We start from the raw sequence: 20,557 nt of genomic DNA on the forward strand, positions 1-20,557 counted from the left end.
GGCTGCAGAACTCCTAGCGACAATCTATCAATGGGGCTAATAACCTAACAGGATTCAAAGAGGGACTGGATGTTTATATGGGTAACCAGAAAATCGAATTACACTAGTAAGGACTGATTTAAAAACTCTTGGAATGGCTCTAAACCTTCCTGATTTACACCACAAAATATCTGTAACTAGTGGGTTTCGGGGGAAACTTTGGGAGCAGGTTATCTCATAGCTGCCTATTGCAGGGCTCCTTCCACCTCCCTCTGAAGCATGTGGAACTGGCCAGTGGATACTGGGATAGATGGACTACAGGTCTGATCCAGTATGGCAGTGCCTATCTTCCTATTGGTGGCCTAAATCCAAGACTTTGTTTTTGCTGATTTTTCTTTAGCTCCTGGGAGTCTCCAGACTTGTATTAAGAGCAGGAAGATGTCTCGTTCAATATCATCTAGTTTTCTGTTCTTTTTCCTTTCAGGAAGGAAAGTTCAAAACTCCTTGGATCTGCAGAGTACATAATGTCAGATGTCAATGACACCAACTTCAACTCTGCAGTGTTCCTTCTCACTGGGATACCTGGGCAGGAAGACGTTCATCTCTGGATCTCTATCCCCTTCTGCTTAATGTACGTTATTTCAATAGTAGGAAATTCGATCATTCTGTTCATTGTAAAAACAGATCCAAGCCTCCATGAGCCCATGTACATTTTCCTTTCCATGTTGGGCATCACAGACCTTGGCTTATTGATAGCCACCATGCCGACGATACTGGGCATATTCTTGTTTAACTCTAGGGAGATCAGCTTTGATGCCTGTTTTGCCCAGTTGTTCTTTATCCAGTTACTTCAATGTATTGAATCTTCCGTGCTCTTGTTGATGGCCTTTGACCGCTTCATCGCAATCCGTGACCCGCTGAGATATACCTCCATCTTAACCCTGCCAAGGATAGCGAAGATGGGACTGGTGTGTGTTCTAAGAGGGGTGGCCATAATACTCCCACTCCCCCTTCTCCTGAAGAGGTTCCAATACTGTCGAGCCAATGTCCTCTCCCATTCTTACTGCATGCAACAGGAGGTCATGACAATGGCATGTGCGGACATCACAGTCAACAACATCTATGGCTTGTTTATTACAGTCCTAACGATGGGGTTGGACTCAGTGCTCATCTTCCTCTCTTATGTGATAATCCTCAAAACAGTGCTGAGCATCGCATCCCACAAGGAGTTCCTCAGGGCCCTGAACACCTGCGTCGCCCACCTCTGCGCCGTCCTGCTCTTCTACACACCAGAGTTCAGCCTGACTTTGATACACAGATTCGGGAAGGGCTCTTCTCCCTTGCTTCAGATTGTCCTGGGCTACGTCTACATTCTGGTTCCTCCTCTGATTAACCCAATCGTGTACAGCATGAAAAGCAAACACCTTCGTTCGAGGATAATCAGGGTGTTGGTGAAGTGAAGGGTCAGTTTATCACCCGGCCCCAGTGCTGGTAGCATATGAAACAGGAAACACAGGACACGGTGACTTATTCCATCCTAGACCCTTATATCTGTGATGACATGAGCTACTGATCTTCACTCTGTACAGACAGGTTCAGATGGGGTCTAATGCCTGAAGCAATGGTATAGTGGTTGTTTCCACCCACTGTTGAGGGAGGACAGTGCACTGGGGGAAGGAGACCAAAGCAGGCAGCAGCATTTACAGAGTGACTGTGTTCGTGGAGAGCCAGGGGACCGGTAGGATGTTGGCCCATAAAGAGCCAAATTGCTGGCTGCTCCACCCTCAGAATTCCTGACAATACTCTCAATAAAGAGAAGGGACGTGGATGTTGTTTCCCATTACACCTGGCCTGTCACTGTCCCGTCTCTGGTTAAACATCCTTTGGCCATGAAAACAGCTGCAGAGCTGTTTTGTGGTCACAGTCCTGGCCCTTTCCGAGCACTCTGGGTGCTGTGTGATCCATGGGGGCTGCGCCAGATGTGAACAGGGGCTATTCAAGGGGTACGGACACCCACCCTCCCCCCACACCCTCGGCCAGGGGCTTGTGACTGAGTCGTGTCAGAGACATGATTATTGCAGGAACCACAAGAGAAGCCATTCAGGGAGCTTAACCCCATCACCACCACTGGTCACTCCACATAGAAGCAGGGCAGAGATGGCTGTATGAGTCAGAGTCTGACACACAGCAGTCCTGGGAAGAGACTCAGCCCCATATTCCCCTCCCCTCCGTTTCTGCTGCCCCAGCAATACCAAGGGGTAGAACAGAGTCACAACTATCTTCTGTCCCAGCCCAGCCCATTCGGTGTAAAGTGACCTTTAGCCTGGGACTAGCACTTCTCCCTGTTCAGTCTGTGTTCCTCGGGTGTTTCCAGGAGTTCTCTTGTGTGGGGAGTGAGGCCAAGAGATGATGTCACTCCCCACATTATATAGCAGAAAAATACAGGTACCAAAATGGAGTTTAGTGTCATGTGATCTGGTTCCATGCCCTTGAATGCCCTGCTGAGTCATAGGAAGCATTCTCTGGAGAGTTTATCAGATGGGGTATAACCTTCTCCTAGAGACTCTTGTTTCCCCTAATGTCCCATTACCTGGAACAGGGCCTTCTCAACCGACTGTCTGGACTGTAAGAATTTTGCCTAGTGGGTGTCACCCAGGTGTAACTAGATTTGAAATACAGATACATAGTCAATATTCATAACCTCAGATGCAAAAATGATACAGGCATACAAATAGGATCATTATATTCTGCAAATCATAATTTTTCCATAGAAACCTCATAAGACGTTTTGTTTACAAGATGCATATAACTATGTCATAATCATATCATAAGCATACCACTATGATTAATATTGGCGACAATTTCACAACCACCTCCTCAGCTACCCTGGAACATGCATTGGGCATATATAAAGCTGAGGTTCTTTGGGAAGAGACAAGCTTTTCCCGTGGGACGACTTGGGGTCTCAGGAGAGTAGGCTCAGCGTGGCTGAGGGGGCTCCAGCCAGCCCGGGTATCCTCCAACATCTGGGGTGGAGGGGCTCATTGCTCCATCCATGGGGTCTGTGGAAGCTCTGGGCTTCTCCGGAAGTGGGGGAGGAGGGTGTCAACACTCCAGCTGTGGGGGTGGGGCAGAAGGACTGTGGTTGGGGGGCTCAACACACCACTCTTGTTGCAAATAGTAAGGAAAGCAATAGATAATAAGACAGAAAATATCATGATGCCTCTATCTAAATCCGTGGTATACCCACACCTTGATTACTTTTTGTAGTTCTGTTCATCTCATCTCAAAAAAGATATATTAGAACTTGAAAAAGTACAGAGAAGGGTGACAAAAATGTTTAGGGGTATGGAACAGCTTTCATATGAGGAGACATTAAAAAGCCTGGAACTTTTCAGCTTGGAAAAAGAGAAGACTAAGCGGGAATATAATAGAGTTCTATAAAATCATGAGTGCTGTGGAGAAAGTGAATCAGGAAGTGTTCTTTACCCCCTTCATAAGAACCAGGGGTTACCCAAGGAAGTTAGTAGGCAGAAGGTTTAAAACAAAGAAAAGAAAGTACTTTTTACACAAAGTACAGTCAACTGTGGAACCCATTGCCAGGGGATGTTCTGAAAGCCAAAAGAATAACTGGTCCAATACAGAACTAGATAAGTTGACTGAGGATATGTCCATCAATAGCTATTAGCCAAGATGATCAGGGATGAAGCTCCATGCTCTGAGTGTCTCTAAACCTCTGACAGTCAGAAGCTGGGAGAAGACACAGGGGATAGATCACTGTATAATTACACTCATCTGTTAGTTCCCCGTGAATTATTGGCACTAACCACTGTCAAAAGGCAGGATACTGGGCTAGATGGGCCATTGATATGACCCAATAAGGCCGTTCTTATGTTCTTAAATTGTTCCACTGATCAATGGGCTACTACAGACCGGCCATTTCCAGGGACTGCCTATGTTACAGAGCTGGCAAAGCCACCCTAGCCGACGTCCAGGGGCTGTTCAGTGTGGGATGCTGATGGGGTCTAGTGCGGATGGGGACTAGAGCAGGGCTGGATAACAGAGAGATTTTCCAAACATTTAAATTATTGACCCGAACTGAAATGTTTCTCTTTCATCCATATTTTAGGGGGAGTTTTCATACAAAAAAATTATTTTTCCCTGAAAGCTCAGCTGTCATGATATTGCCCAGATGCAGCTTCTTGGCTCCACAACAGTAATTGGAGGCTTTTCATTTGCTTCTTCCTCGCAACCTAAATGAAGTTTGCACTGACTGAGTCTGCAGCTGCCCACTCTATGGCTGGGGTATTGTGTTCATCAGCTACTCTAACCAGCCTTCCCATCTCTGTGCAGCCCCCTCCACCCTGTACAACGCCCCTTCAGCAGATCCTGTGGGCAGTGGCTACTGTGACAGGCGCTGGTAGCACATCTCTGATGAGCCTGTACTTGCAGGGAGCTGGAGAGGGTCCTAGAGCAGTTGTGGAGGCCCAGAGATTGTGGGTGAGTGGACCTAGCTAGCAGTGGATCACTGAGATCTGTGCATAACTTCGGGGATCCCTAGATCCTGGGTCCCGCATTTCATTCCTCGGGGAGAAGGGAAGGGACCTTGACTCCTGGAATGATCCGATGGAAACTTCCATTTACGGAGCTGTCAGGGTTCCTTCTCCACTCTAAACTCTAGGGTACAGATGTGGGGACCCACATGAAAGACACCCTACGCTTATTTTTACCAGCTTAGGTTAAAAACTTTCCCAAGGCACAAATTCCACCTTGTCCTTGAACAGTATGCTGCCACCACCAAGTGAGTTAGACAAAGATTCAGGAAAAGGACCACTTGGAGTTAATGTTTCCCCAGAATATCCCCCCAAGCCCTTCACCCCCTTTCCTGGTGAGGCTTGAGAATACTCTACCAACCAGATAAGTAACAAGGTGAGCACAGAGCAGACACTTGGGTTTGTAGGACACTAAAACCCAATCAGATTCTAAAAAAAACCGATTTTTTATAAAGAAAGAAAAAGTAAAAGAAGCACCTCTAGGCTAGTTCCGTCGGGGGGATAGCTCAGTGGTTTGAGCATTAGCCTGCTAAACCCAGGGTTGTTGGCTCAATCCTTAAGGGGGCCATTTAGGGATCAGGGCAAAATCAGTACTTGGTCCTGCTAGTGAAGGCAGCGGGCCCGACTCAATGACCTTTCAGGGTCCCTTCCAGTTCTATGAGATAGGTATATCTCCATATATTATAAATCAGGATGGAAGATAACTATACAGGGCAATCAGATTCAAAACACAGAGGATTTCCCCTCTAGGTAAAACTTTAAGGTTACAAAAACAGGGATAAACCTCCCTCTTAGCACAGGGAAAATTCACAAGTTAAAACAAAAGACACTCTAATGCATTTCCTTACTATTACTTACTATGTCTGTATTATTAGATGTATCATTTCGGTGGGAGCTGGATTACTTGATTGGTCTCTCCCTTTGTCTCCGGGGAAAACTCACACAGAGCACAAAACAAAGCTTCCCCCCCGCCACCCCCCCAGACTTGAAAGTATCTTCTTCCCCCATTGGTCCTTCTGGTCAGGTGCCAACCAGGTTATCTCAGCTTCTTAACCCTGTACAGGTAAGGAGGGATTTTATGCTACCCTTACCTGTATGTTTATGACAGGAGCCTTGTGGAATCTCTCTTTCCTGGCCTGCACCCTGGGTTTGTAATGTTGGAAAGGGGACTCCCGGGGAGAAATCCGGTCCTTTATTATTAATTATTATTATATATGTTTTTAATTTCAGCAAGATCACAGCTGTGACAGCATCATCGTTATCATTTGCCACCCCCAAAGTAGCAATGTGACTAATCAGAACCATACGAACAGTGATGACAAGCCCAGATTCCAGAAATAGAGACTGCAATAGGGCTACCACTGCAGTCCAGTTGTATAGCATCACCACACATACACCGTGATTTGGCTTCCTACAGTTTGCCATTGGTCATTACAGGGGTTAAAGCTGGTGCACACGAAGCCAAGCAGCTCAAGTTCCCTGATGGCCAAGTGGTCCCCAAGGGAATGTGCAGGCATGCTTCATAAAGACAGTTGCCTCCCTGTCTGAACAGATACTGCCTGCTGCCCTGCAACCTCTCCGATAACTCCTTGTCCTTTAGGGTGAAGACCTCTGCTGTCAGCAGCTTCCCTTCTAGCAGGAATTGGGTACGTTGGCAGGTTTCACTATCTTTAAAATGCAAAGTGATGTGTAAAGGCTGCAAGCTGTTTCCATTGGCACATGTTCTGTGCAGTGGCAGAGGACTCAGCTGGGCTGTCGGGGTGACTCAGTGACGGGGCCCGAGGGTAGTGTTGTATCCACCAAGCAAAGTATTAACAACTTCAACAGAACTTTATTTACAATGCAAGTCTCTTTACCAAGCCCTAACTGTGCACCCTGTAACTCTCACTCAGCCTCCTCAACTCCTCCCCCTTCCCTCTCCTTCCTGTTTCCTGTCCTTTCAGACTCCAAACAGCCAGTACTCCCAGTTCTAATAATACAAGCAGCATCTAAACACCTCAGGTAGGTAGCGCTACGTAGTTTGGGAACCCTTCCCTTACATCTGCCCATGCTCCAGATGTAAGGGGTGTACAAGCTACACAGAAATCTGACATTCAAAGCGAGCTCAGAGTGTTAAAACCCCAATACCCCGAGTCAGGATTTCTTAAGGGGTCCCATTTCTCGAGGTGCCATGTGCTCTGGGCCCGATCCTGCCAGGGGCTGAGCAAGAAGAGACCTCACGGAATATCCGTGACTAGATCCCAACTCGCCTCAGGTTTATTTTTTCCTGGAAATTGAACCTGCAAATGCATTTTCAAAGGTTTTATTCTCTGGCTCAATTCTGAAGGCAGGAATTCAGAGCTGCGTTGCTATGTGGTAACAGGTCCTATAGGGCATATTTCTGTTTCCTGAGTGGCTGAGGGCTCCAGCACTTCTGCCCTGTAGATACCACTCAGAGTTACAGGACTACCTGCACGTCTGCCCCATCTCTGGTCTCCAAATGCCAGATGTCAGGCCTCGTAACCTTCCCTCTCATGGGGTGGAATCCCACGATCCTCCCATCCTCAGACTGGGCCCTGGGCTACAACACACTCTGGGGGGACTGTGCTTGGCCAGCAGGTCCCAGTAGGTTTGGCAACTGCGGTTCTTCCCTTTGTGAGCATGTGACTAGTGCTGAGATGAGTGATCAGTCAGCCTTCTTGAACCAGACACTCTTTAATCTGAGCAGTAGGAATAAAGCATAACATGAACATAAGAACAGTCTGTATACATCTCTGACCCCAAGTCCTTCCCCTCTGATGCAATCACAGGTAGACCAAGGGCCTTCAGATTTCCCCAGTGGTGTCTGTCCCTGCAGTCTAAAGAGCTTCTCAGCAAAAGCTGCCCCATCTTTGTACAGACTCCCAGCTCAGGCAAAACAAGCTGTGTAATGTGGCTGGAGCCTGGAAATAGGCTCTTTCCAACTTGTAGCTTCAGTGTTGTCTCTCAACCTCCCTGGGGTGCTTACTGAGCGATGGCTTTTTCTTGATCTGTGCCTTCCCATCCTGTTTGTTTTCCAGCAGCCTGCTATTAAATTAAGAAGAGCCAAACTGGTTTCACCCAATAAAGCCTTAACATAAACATCCCAAAAGTTAACCCAATATAGTTATACAGCAAACATCCCAAGAACTGGGTTTAACACATACATTCATTATGGCAGCTCAGCTCCATGTCTGTCCCAATGCCATTCCCGGGTGCTATGGATTTTATGAATACAGGACAGAGACAGTCAGAGAGAGAGCGAGAGAGCGCGAGAGCAATAGACTCCTTTCCTGTATGAAATGAAGTTCCATTTCCATGAATACTCATGCATTTGACTTTCAAATCCACTTCCTGCAAACTCTCATCCTGACTTTATAACAGCTGCTGCGGTTACTATGTACTAGAGAGTCAGAGCTCAGGGAATGAATAGTTTCTATACAGATCCCAATGCCTGTTACCACTCCAGGTACAGGCTACAGACTGATAGAACAGAACCTGAGGAGAACTAGTCAGCTATTAACCCAGGGACAGAGGAGCTTCTAGACTTTTGTTTGCTGACAAGCCGCTGAAGAAAGGCTGAGACGCTGTGATCTTTTCAGGTTCTGAAGAAATCAAGATGACAGACACTACATTTTAAATCCCACAATAACCTGAGAGATCATCTCTGAAAGAAGATCATAGGGGAAAGAATGGGTTGACATGTGTGTACTAAAGTACAGATGTGGAAATGTTATGCCAAAACTTGTAATATAAATGTTACACATCAAACTTTCATGACATGCATATATATTGAAAGCCATCAGCAGAGTTGTTAGAATCTCTACAGAAAGGAGCAGTGGTAACTTTACTGCTTAATGGCTTTTGCTTTAGAAAGTATTTCAGAAATACTACAAATACTATTTGGAAAGGTTTTATGCTATGAACTCCTTGTTCTGTGAAAAATAGAAGATTAAGGTTGGGAGACCTCAGGAGGTCATCTAGTCCAACCCCAGGCTCAAAGCAGGACCAAAACTTTCTTGATTCAGTCAACATTGGCCAGGCAAAGCATTTCAGCTTCTCCTGGGGGGATTCTTGGGGGTCAGAGTGTATCACCGGGAGCATTTGTTTAGGGAAAATGAATAGAGCCTGGTTCTTATCAAATTTACACATGTAAATCTGGAGTGACGCAGTTGAAGTCAAAGTTAGTAAATTCAGAACGTGGCCCTGGAATTCATCCCATGTGCTGCAGAGAGGCAGTGGCATAATTTGGACTGGACTGGAGAAGATATATATATGAGGCAATGAAACACATTTATAAATATCTTAAATGCAACACAGATAAATATCATGACCGTTTTCACCATGCACTTGCCATGTGTTTGTACAGATGTCATGATGCAATGGGCCACACTGAAGTGTAGGGCCAGAAAGGGTGTCTGTGGGAAGGTCACAATTGTAAAATCACACAGTGCCCAAGTAGGCTGCGGAACTCCCAGCCACAAGACATCAACGGGGCTAAGAGCCTAGCAGGATTCAAAGAGGGACTGGATGTTTATATAGGTAACCAGAAAATCCAAATACACTAGTAAGGACTGATTTTAAAACCCTTGGAATGGCTCTAAGCCTTCCTGATTTACAAGACAAAATATCTCTAACTTTTGGGTGTCAGGGGTTAACACTGGGAGCAGGTTATCTCATAGATATCTGTTCCAGGGCTCCTTCCACATATCTCTGAAGCATGTGGAACTGTCCAGTGGATACTGGGCTAGATGGACTACAGATCTGATCCAGTCTGGGAATATCTATCTTGTTATCAGTAGTGTAAATACAACACTTTGTTTTTGCTTATTCTTCTTTAGCTCCTGCGAGTATCCAGACTTGTACTGAGAGCAGAAAGATGTCTCGTTAAATAACATCTAGTTTCCTGTTCTTTTTCCTTTCAGGAAGAAAACTTCAAAACTCCTTGGATCTGCAGAGTACATTATGTCAGCTGTCAATGACACCAAATTCAAATCTGCTGTGTTCCTTCTCACTGGGATACCTGGGCAGAAAGACGTCCACAATCTCTGGATCTCTCTCCCCTTGTGCTTAATGTATGTTATTTCACTATTAGGAAATTCAGTCATTCTGCTCATTATAAAAACAGATCCAAGCCTCCATGAGCCCATGTACATTTTCCTTTCCATGTTGGGCGTCACAGACCTTGGCTTATTGATGGCCACCATGCCGACGATACTGGGCATATTCTTGTTTAACTCTAGGGAGATCAGCTTCGATGCCTGTTTTGCCCAGTTGTTCTTTATCCAATCACTTCAATGCATTGAATCCTCCGTGCTCTTGTTGATGGCCTTTGACCGCTTCATCGCGATCCATGACCCGCTGAGATATGCCTCCATCTTAACCCTGCCGAGAATAGCCAAGATGGGACTGGTCTGTGTTCTAAGAGGAGTGGCCGTAATGCTCCCACTCCCCCTTCTCCTGAAACGGTTCCAATACTGTCAAGTGAATGTCCTCTCCCATTCTTACTGCATGCACCAAGAGGTCATGAAGATGGCTTGTTCGGATATCAGTGTCAACAATATCTATGGCTTGTTTATTACAGTCATAACGGTGCTCTTGGACTTGCTGCTCATCTTCCTCTCTTATGTGATGATCCTCAAAACAGTGCTGAGCATCGCGTCCTACAAGGAGTTCCTCAGGGCCCTGAACACCTGCATCGCTCACCTCTGCGCTGTCCTTCTCTTCTACATGCCAGAGTTCAGCCTGACTCTGATACACAGATTCGGGAAGGGCTCTTCTCCCTTGCTTCCGATTGTCCTGGGCTACGTCAATCTGCTGGTTCCTCCTCTGATTAACCCTATCGTGTACAGCATGAAAAGCAAATACCTTCGTTCGAGGATAATCAGGATGTTCGTTAAGTGAAGGGTCAGTTTATCACCCGGCCCATGTGTTGGTGGCAAAGGAAACAAGAAACACAGGACACGGCAACTTATTCCATCCTGGACCCTTATATCTGTGATGACATGAGCTACTGATCTCCACACTGTACAGACAGGTTCAGATGGGGGTCTAAGGCCTGAAGCAAAGATATAGGGGTTGTTTCCACCCTGTATTGAGGGAGGACAGTGCACTGGGGGAAGGAGTCCAAGGCAGGCAACAGCATTTACAAAGTGACTGTGTTCGTGGAGAGCCAGGGAAGGGGTAGGATGTTGGCCCATAAATAATCATATCAGTGGCTGCTCCACCTTCAGAATTCCTGACGATACTCTTAATAAAGAGAAGGGACGTGGATGATGTTTTCCATGACACCTGGCCTGTCACTGTCCTGTCTCTGGTTAAACATCCTTGGGCCATGAGAAAAGCTGCAGAGCTGTTTCACGGTCACATTTCTGGCCCTTCCTGAGCGCCCTGGGTGCTGCATGATCCTTGAGGGCTGCACCAGCTGGGGACAGGGGCTATTCAAGGGGCACCGACACCCACCCTTCTCCTATGCCCTCAGCCTGGTGCTTGCGAATGAGTCATGTCAGAGACATCATTAATGTAGGAGCTGCAAGAGAAGCCATTCAGGCAACCCCCTCCTCATCACCACCGCTGGTGCACACCTGCTGAGCTCACTCCACATGGAAGCAGAGCAGAGCTGGCTGTGTGAGTGAGGGTCTGACACTCAGGTGTCCTGGCAAGAGACTCAGGCCTATATTCCCCTCCGTTTCTGCTGCCCCAGCAATTCAAAGGGGTGGAAAAGGGCCTCAGCTCCCCAACAGAGTCATGGCAATCTCCTGTCGCTGTCCAGCCCATTCAGTGTAGGGTGACCACCTTCTCAAAAGGGAAAAGCGAGACACATGCAGTAGCCCTGCCCCTTCCATGGCTTCACCCCTGGCCCTCTCCTTCCCCCCTGAACTCCCACCTCCTGCTCCTTCTCTTCCCCCAAGCTCCACCCAGTGACCAGGCTGGACTTCAGAGCCAGGCCGTGGTAAAAGAAACCCAGGGATCAAGTGCCGTTCTGGGGAACCCCAGACGCTCCACCTGCCCCGTTCAGGGGACGCAGCCTTGGGGGGAAAAGGAGCAGGGTGGGGCCTCATAGGAAGGGGGGGCTAAAGATCTCATCCCCCCAAAAGTGAAAAGGGGGGCTCTGTCCATGAGCAGGTGTGGATCGGCACCACAGGGAATTTGGGACAAATGCTGTTACGGAGTCTTTCAGCCCACACTAGGACTTGAACACTGCATTTTGGGACTCTCCTGCCCAATTCAGGATGTGTGGTCCACCCTAATTCAGTGGCCATTAGAGGTGGCATCTTGGGTACTGTCACCTTTATGGTTAGGAGAGATTAGCGGGGTCAGTGAACCGTTGATCCAGGGTGTGACCCTTTAAGATTCCTGTGATATTTGGAGCTGACAGAAGCTTTGTAGAGCCAGCTAGTTGGAGGGAGGAAGATGGGCCCAGGGAATAAAATTTTGGGAAATCCCAGGCTACTGTTTTTTTAAGGGCCTGGGACAAGGGCCTTGTAGGGCAGGGCATGGCTCCCTTCACTCCATGCGATCATCTAGTCTGACCTCCTGCAGAATTTCACACAGTTACCCCTGTATTGAGCCCAATTACATGTCTGTGCACAGCTTGTGTTCATCAGAGAGATTTCAGCTCTGTTTGTCTCATTAGGATGATTTCTGGTACTGGGTGGAGAACCTGAACTCTTCCCAACAACCCTTTGTGATGAGGTCTGTCATTAGCACAGCCCCCTTTGACGTTGGAGTTCTGGGCCACTCCTGCAGCTCGGGTGTAGAGGGGGGAATTAGGAAGTGCTTTCAGAGCGTTAGAGTGTTACCTGGCCAAACAGAGTCCTGTTGGGCTGCCCCTCGGTCTGATCCTGACCCGCATCTGTTCCGTGAGCAATGAGCACTGGAGATGGACCTTACACCCTGCACACAAATTTCCATCATCACCAAGTTTGGGGGTAGCAGGATCAGGGTTTTTGTATCCAATAGGGAGTTCGAAAAGGCATTTGGAGCTGGGCTTGGGTTACGACCCTATCTATTAACAATCTGATTGGCCTTGCTTACCCGGTGTGTGCTTTTGTCATACCTGAGCAAGAGGAGGAGATCCTCTGAGCTATGTCTCAGGTACCCAATGACTTTGTGAACCCATCGCTGTTATGTCTGGCTGTCTGTAGCATAACCCTGTTGCTTATAACTGGGGGCTCTTCAGTCTAGTTCAGAGGGACACACTGTCTCTGCCACTGATGGACTCTGACAAGAAATGCCAATTAACCAACTTTGTTTTTGAGATATGGCCAGCAATGCAACCTCTTGGGATTTTATTGGGAGTGTCACACTATTTCCTGTCTTTCTGAAAGCCCCAACTTCTGGGATCAAGACACTGCACAGGATTCTCAGCTTTCAGTTTTCTTAAAACAGTTTTTTTTAAAAAGTGACCTACAGACAAGGTAGAAAACCTGAAGCAGGTGACCCCAATGGCTCAGAAACCAAAGTCAGAAACGAACCCAACATTAGCGTATTTTAAAATCTCAATATTTCTAAACCAATCTCATGATTTTTTTTCAGCGTGACTCACGCTTATTGAAGAGGCTTAGTATTTCTGAGTACCTAGTGTAAGAAATCTAAAAAGCAATGAGCAAATGACACAAAAACTAAGCAATTTTTTAACGTACATCAGAAGCGGTAAGCCAGCCAACCAATGAGTGGGACTAAGGAAAATTGAGGTGCTAAAGGATCTTTCTAGAAATATGAGGCTGTTGTGCAGAGGATATGTTTTGCCTTAGTCTTCAGTGCAGAGGATGAGAGGGAGATTCCCACACCTGAGCCATTCTTTTCAGGTTACAAATCTGAGGAACTCCCCACGTTGATATGTCAGTAGAGGAGGTTGTGATGCTGCACTCATATTCATCATAGTGGTATGATTATGAGATGACTATGACATAATTATGATGCATCTGGTACAAGGTATGTCTTGAGAGGGGTCATTGGAAAAGTTATGATTAGCAGATTACGATTATCCTATTTGTGCGCATGTATCATTTTTGTACCTGAAGTTATGAATAGTAACTATAAATCTGTATTTCAAATGTACTTACTCTGGGTAACACCCTCAAGTAGCCTTTCAAGGACAACAATGAAGAAGATAGACAGTGCTGATGGCTCATCAACAAAGACTATAGACCCTGCAAGAGCCTAGCCTTCCTGTGATGTTTCAGCCAGCCTATGAGTAATGGCTGCTATGACTCAGCAGGGAATGCAAGGGCCTGGGACCAGACCATATCACACTGAACGCCATTTTGTTACCTGTATTTTTCCACAAACTGGGCTGGGAACTTGGCTTGAAACAAAGGGTTCTCACTGTATTGAAAAACTATACAAGGTGGGGAGTGACATCCTCCCTTGCCCTCACTCCCCACACAAGAGATCTCCTGGAAACAACTGAAGAAAAAATTTGAACAGGGGGAAATGCTGATCCCAGGCTAAAGGGACTTTTAGCCTCTGTATGAAAACATGGTGGACTGCTTCTATCCCCAGGCAGGGTGAGAAATTGATAATTCATATAACGTCTATCTAGTATTTTAGGCTTAGTTTCCATTTTTGTTTATTTTCTACGTGATCTGCTTGATGTCACTTATAATCACTTAAAATCTATCTTTCTCTAGTTAATAAACTTGTTTTATGTTTTACCATAACCCATGTGTTTTGTGTGAAGTGTCTTGGAAATTCTCAGCTCTGTAAATAAAGTTTCTTGCAAATCTTTCCCACATCGAGTGGAAAGTGACCTATATTAATGAGTATGCATTGTGCAGATCCCTGTGCAATACCTGATGGTATCATTCCGGGTTTATACTTCAGCAAGGGTGCAAGGCTGGGGAGATGGGAAATTGGCTGTTGTCTCCTGTTTGTCCTTGAGTGGCTTAGGTAAAGCACTCAGGTAGCTCAGTTGGTTGTGCAGCACCAACTGCTGTCATATTGGATGATAACAGGGCCTGGAATGGCTGGTTGTGTCACCAGAAGAGCATTGAGGAGAGGCCAGCCAAGCTGAATAGATATGGTGTTCAGTGATTCCACCAGCTTCCAGACTGCACCCCAGGGGGGACAACCCATCACAGAGGTTTTAGAACAAACTGATAAACTAAACATTAAAAGTGACCAGGACCATATGACATTCACCCAATAGTTTCAGAACTACTAACTGTGGTATATAACCTATCACTTATATCAGGCTTTGTACAAGGTTACTTGCAAATAGCTAATATCATGCTGATTTTTTAAAAAGGCTACAGCGGTGATCCCAGGATTTATGGGCCAGCTACCCCCAAACTAGGGACAGTTTCACAACCACCTCCTCAGCTACCCTGGAACATGCATTGGGCATATAAAAAGCGGAGGTTCTTTGGGAAGAGACAAGCTTTTCCCGTGGGGCGACTTGGGGTCTCAGGAGAGTAGGCTCAGCATGGCTGAGGGGGATCCGGCCAGCCCGGGAATCCTCCAACATCTGGGGTGGAGGGGCTCATTGCTCCAGCCATGGGGTCTGTGCAAACTCTGGACTTCTCTGGGAGCAGCGGTGGGGGCACTCTGGCTGGGGGGGGGGAGGAGGGGGCAGAAGGAGTAGGGCCAGGGGGCTTCACCCCCTGCTCATGTTGGAAATCATAAGGAAAGGGATAGGTAATAAGACAGAAAATATCATGATGCCTCTATATAAATCTGTGGTATACCCGCACCTTGAATCCTTTGTTCAGTTCTGTTCATCCCATCTCGAAAAAGATATATTAGAATTGGAAAAAGTACAGAGAAGGGTGACAAAAATGTTTAGGGGTATGGAACAGCTTCCATATTAGGAGACATTAAAAAGCCTGGAACTTTTCAGCTTGGAAAAAGAGAAGACTAAGTGGGGATAAAATAGAGGCCTTTAAAATCATGAGTGCAGTGGAGAAAGTGAATCAGAAAGGGTTATTTGCCCCTTCACACGAACCAGGGGTCACCCAAGGAAATTAGTAGGCAGCAGGTTTAAAACAAACGAAAGAAAGTACTTTTTACACAACGTACAGTCAGCTGTGGAATTCATTGCCAGGGGATGTTCTGAAAGCCAAAAGAATAACTGGTCCAATACAGAACTAGATAAGTTGACTGAGGATATGACCATCAATAGCTATTAGCCAAGATGATCAGGGATGAAGCTCCATGCTCTGGGTGTCTCTAAACCTGTGACAGTCAGAAGCTGGGAGCAGACACAGGGGATAGATCACTCTATAATTACACTCATCTGTTAGTTCCCTCTGAAGTGTCGGCACTAACCACTGTGAAAAGACAGGACACTGGGCTAGATGGGCCATTGATATGTCCTAATAAGGCCATTCTTATGTTGTTAAATTGTTCCACTGATCAATGGGTGCTAGAGACCGGCCATTTCCAGGGGCTGCCTGTGTTACAGAGCTGGCATAGGCACCCTAGCCGACGTCCAGGGGCTGTTCAGTGTGGGATGTTGATGGGGTATAGTGCTGCCACCTAGGGTTGTGGTCCTGTAGCACGAGTGTCAGAGGTTAGAACTGGGCTGGAAAAGAGAGTTTTTCCCACATTAAAATTTTTGACCCTTTGATAAATGAAAGGGTGGGAGGGTAGCTGCCTTCGATGTACACACAGCCAGCCAGTTAGCTGTAAAATCCCTGTTGTTAGGTGTTCTCTATTTGCTTTACCTGTAAAGGGTTAAAAAATCCCCCAGGTAAAAGAAAAAAAAGGTGGGCAACTGACCAAAAGAGCCAATGGGAAGGCTAGAACTTTTTAAAATTGGGAAAGAAACTTTCCCTTTGTCTGTTGTTCTCTCTGGGCTGCAGGGACATGGAGCAGCAGTGCTATAAGCAGGAATGCTGTGTAACGTTTGAACCAGATATGAAACATTATTCTCCATTCCTAGAAGGAACCATAGGGATAGGGAATGTTTAGACAGACGCGATCAGGTTTATTTCTTTATTCTGGCGTGTGGCTCTCCTCTGTGCTAACCCCAGATGCTTTCGTTTGCTTGTAACCTTTAAGCTGAACCCCCAAGAAAGCTATTTCCGGTGCTTAATTTTAGAATTGCTCTTTTAAAACGTAGCAAAAGCCTAAGTTCCAGATGTATTTTCTTTCTTTTTGTTTTTAATAAAATTTACCTTTTTTAAGAACAGGATTTGGATTTTTGTGTCCTAAGAGGTTTGTGCATATGCTCTTTGAGCTGGTGACAACAGATAATTTCCTTTGTTTTCTTTCTCAGCTCTTCCCCGGAGCAGATATGGGAAAGGGCTTGAGGGTACCCCACAGGGAGGAATGACCAAGTGCTCCTTTCAGGGTCCAAGGGGTTTTTTGCATTTGGGTGGTGGCAGCATTTACCAAGCCAAGGTCAGAGAAAAGCTGTAACCTTGGGAGTGTAATACCAGCCTGGAGTGGCCGGTATTAATTTTAGAATCCTTGCAGGCCCCCATCTTCTGCACTCGGAGTGACAGAGTGGGGAATCAGCCCTGACAGACACCAACTGAAATGTTTCCTTTTCATCCATATTTTAGGGGGAGTTTTCATACAAAATAGATCATTTTACTCAGCTGCCATGATATTGCCCAGCTGCAGCTTTTTGGCTCCACAACAGAAATTGGAGGCTTTTCATCGGCTGCTTCCTCACAACATAAATGAAGTTTGCACTGACGGAGTCTGTGGCTGGACTCAGGGTATGGAAAGGTCAAAACCTCCTGCCCTGTCTATGGCTGGGGTATTGTGTCCATCAGCTACTCTAACCAGCTTTTCCATCTCTGTTCAGCTCCTTCCACCTGTACAAAGACCCTTCAGCACATCCTGTGGGCAGTGGCTACTGTGACAGGCCCTGGTCGCATATCTCTGATTAGCCTGTGGTAGCAGGGAGCTGGAGAGGGTCCTAGAGCAGTTGTGAAGGCACAGAGATTGTGTGTGAGTAGGCCTAGCTACCAGTGGATCTGTGCATAACATTGGGGATCCCTAGATCCTGGGTCCCCCCTTTCATTCCTCAGAGAGAAGGGAAGGGACCTCCCCTCCTGGAACAACCCGTGGGAAATTTCCATGTAGGGAGCCTTGTGGAATCTCCCTTCCCTGCCCTGCACCCTGGGTTTGTAATGCAGGAAAGGGTTCTGCCTGGGAGAAATCTGGTCCTATATTATTATTATTATTTTATTTTATTTTATTTTATTTCAGCAAGATCACAGCTGTGACAGCATCATCATTATCACTTGCCACCCCGAGGTAGCCATGTGCCTAATCAGAACAATATGAACAGTGTGACAAGTCCGGATTCCAGGAATAGAGCCTGCAGCAGGGCTGGCACTGCAGACCAATAGGTAGCATCACCACACGACCCCTGTGATTTGGCTTCCTGCAGTTTGCCATTGGCTGTGACGGGGGTTAAAGCTGCTGCATGCTGAGCCGAGCAGCTGCGCTTCCCTGATGGCCAAGTGGCCCCCAAGGAAATGTGCGGACATGCTTCATAAAGACAGTTGCCTCCATATATGAACAGATACTGCCTGCTGCCAGTGCAACCTTTCTGATGACACTTTGTCTTATAGGCTGAAGATCTCCAGTGTCAGCGGCTCCCCTTCTAGCAGGAATTGGGTACGTTGGCAGGTTTCACTATCTTTAAAATGTGCAGTGAAGGGGAAAGGCTGCAAGCTGTTTCCATTTGCAGATGTTCTGTGCAGCAGCAGAGGACTCAGCTGGGCTGTCAGGGTGACTCAGTGATGGGGCTGGAGGGCAGGCAGCACTAGGTAGCTTGGGAGCCCCTTCACTACACCGGCCCATGGTCCTCAGTGGGTTGTTCAAGCTACACAGAAATCTGAGATTCAGAATGAGCTCGGAGTGTTAAAACCCCAAAGCCTGAGTCAGGATATCTCAAGGGGTCCCATTTCTAGAGGTACCGTGTGCTCTGGGCCCGATCCTGCCAGGGGCTGAGTGAGAGGAAACCGCACGGGATTTCAGTGACGAGTTCCCAAATTGCCTCAGGTTTATTTGCTGCTGGAAATTTAATCAGCAAATGCATTTTCAAAGGTTTTATCGTCCAGGTCTATTGTAAATACAGGAATTCAGAGCTGTGTTGCTCTGCGGTAAAAGGTCCGATAAGGCATATTTCTAGTTCCTGACTGGCTGATACCTCTAGAATCTCTGTCCTGTAGATAACCCTGGGAGTTACTGGGCTACCGGCATCTCTGCCCACTCTCTGATCTGTGAATGCCACATGTCAGGCCTCGTAACCTTCCCTCTCATGCGGTGGAATCCCACGATCCTCCCACCCTCAGACTGGGCCCTGGGCTACAGCACACTGTGGGGGACTGTGCTTGCCGAGCAGGTCCCAGTGGGTTCAGCACCTGTGGTTCTTCCCTTTGTGAGCGTGTGACTAATGCTGAGACAAGTGATCAGTCAGCCTTCTTGAACCAGACACTCTTTAATCTGAACAGTAGGAATAAAGCATAACATGGGAGAAGAAGAGGATTTTCCAAGAACAGTCTGTACACGTCTCTGACCCCAAGTCCTCCCACACTGATGTAGACACAGGTAGGCCAAGGGCCTTCAGATTTCCCCAGTGGTGTCTGCCTTGCAGTCTGAAGAGCTTCTCAGCAAAAGCTGCCCCATCTCTGGACAGACTCCCAGCACTGGCAAAACAAGCTGTGTAATGTGGCTGGAGCCCGGAAATAGGCTCTTCCCAGCTTGTAGCTCCAGTGTTGTCTCTCAACCTCCCTGAAGTGCTGAGTGAGCGATGGCTTTTCTTGATCTGTGCCTTCCCATCCTGTTTGTTTTCCAGCAGCCTGCTATTAAATTATGAAGAGCCAAACTGGTTTCACCCAATAAAGCCGTAACATAAACATCCCCAAAGTTAACCCTATACAGTTATACAGAAAACATCCCAACAACTGGGTTTAACAGACACATTCACTATGGCAGCTCAGCTCCATGTCTGTCCCCATGCCTTTCCCGGGTGCTACGTATTCTGTGAATACAGTACAGAGACAGTCAGAGAGAGGGAGCAATAGACTACTTTCCTGTGTGAAATGAAGTTCCATTTCCATGAATACTCATGCATTTGACTTTGAAATCCACTTCCTGAAAAACCTCATCCTGGCTGAATAACAGCTGCTGGGGTTACTCTGTACAAGAGAGTGAGAGCTCAGGGAATTAATATTTTCTATACTGACCCCAGTGCCTGTTACCACTCCGGATACAGGTTACAGACTGACAGAACAGAACCTGAGGAGAACCAGTCAGCTATTAACCCAGGGACAGAGGAGCTACTAGACTTTTGTTTGCTGACAAGCGACTGAATGAGGGGTGAGACACTGCGATCTTTTCAGGTTCTGAAGAAATCCAAATGACAGACACTACATTTTAAGTCCCACTCTAACCTGAGAAATCATCTCTGAGAGAAGATCAAAGGGGAAAGACTGGGTTGACGTGTGTGTTGAAGTACAGATCTGTAAATGTTAGGTCAAAACTTTTCATTGTAAGGATATTTTACACATCAAACTTTGATGACATGCATATATATCGAAAGCCAGCAGCAGAGTTTTTAGAATCTCTGCAGGAAGGAGCAGTGGTAACATTACTGCTTAATGGCTTTTGCTTTAGAAAGTATTTCAGAAATACTCCACATACTATTTGGAAAGGTTTTATGCTATGAACTCCTTGTTCAGTGAATAGTTGTATGATACTGTCTCCTGGTAACTGAGCAGGAGCTGTTTCTAATCAGGGTCATGAACACAATACCTCTGCTACATCTGTGCACGACTTTCCAAAAAGTCCTGAGAAAAAGTCCGCTGGTTTTTGTTTCAGCAAAAAGTAGAGCAGAGGTGCAGGAAAGGGGAGCGTAATAGTGGTTGTATGTAATTTACACCATTAGCTGTTACACACGCATGCCTGAAATAACTTGCACACTGAAGAGGATATTCGTGCAAACCTACTGTTTGCACTATTCACCCATTTGTCATGCCAACCCCTCCCCCACCCAGATGATGTAACTGTCCGCGTCAGCTTGTATCTTTGCAAATAGCTACAGACCCTTGCACGGGGAG

At 46.6% G+C, this 20,557-nt stretch overlaps 2 protein-coding genes across 2 annotated transcripts; both read left to right on the top strand.

Moving 5' to 3' along the window:
• The first annotated feature begins 503 nt into the window (after positions 1-503).
• Positions 504-1,439, top strand: LOC135891855 (olfactory receptor 51G2-like). The gene has a single exon (XM_065419531.1). It carries the CDS (start codon positions 504-506, stop codon positions 1,437-1,439), a length of 936 nt encoding a protein of 311 aa, XP_065275603.1.
• Positions 1,440-9,494: 8,055 nt separating this feature from the next.
• Positions 9,495-10,433, top strand: LOC135895663 (olfactory receptor 51G2-like). The gene has a single exon (XM_065423801.1). It carries the CDS (start codon positions 9,495-9,497, stop codon positions 10,431-10,433), a length of 939 nt encoding a protein of 312 aa, XP_065279873.1.
• Positions 10,434-20,557: the final 10,124 nt, after the last annotated feature.

This window comes from Emys orbicularis, chromosome 1 (genome assembly GCF_028017835.1).
Source record: "Emys orbicularis isolate rEmyOrb1 chromosome 1, rEmyOrb1.hap1, whole genome shotgun sequence".
Classification (NCBI taxonomy): Eukaryota; Metazoa; Chordata; order Testudines; family Emydidae; genus Emys; species Emys orbicularis.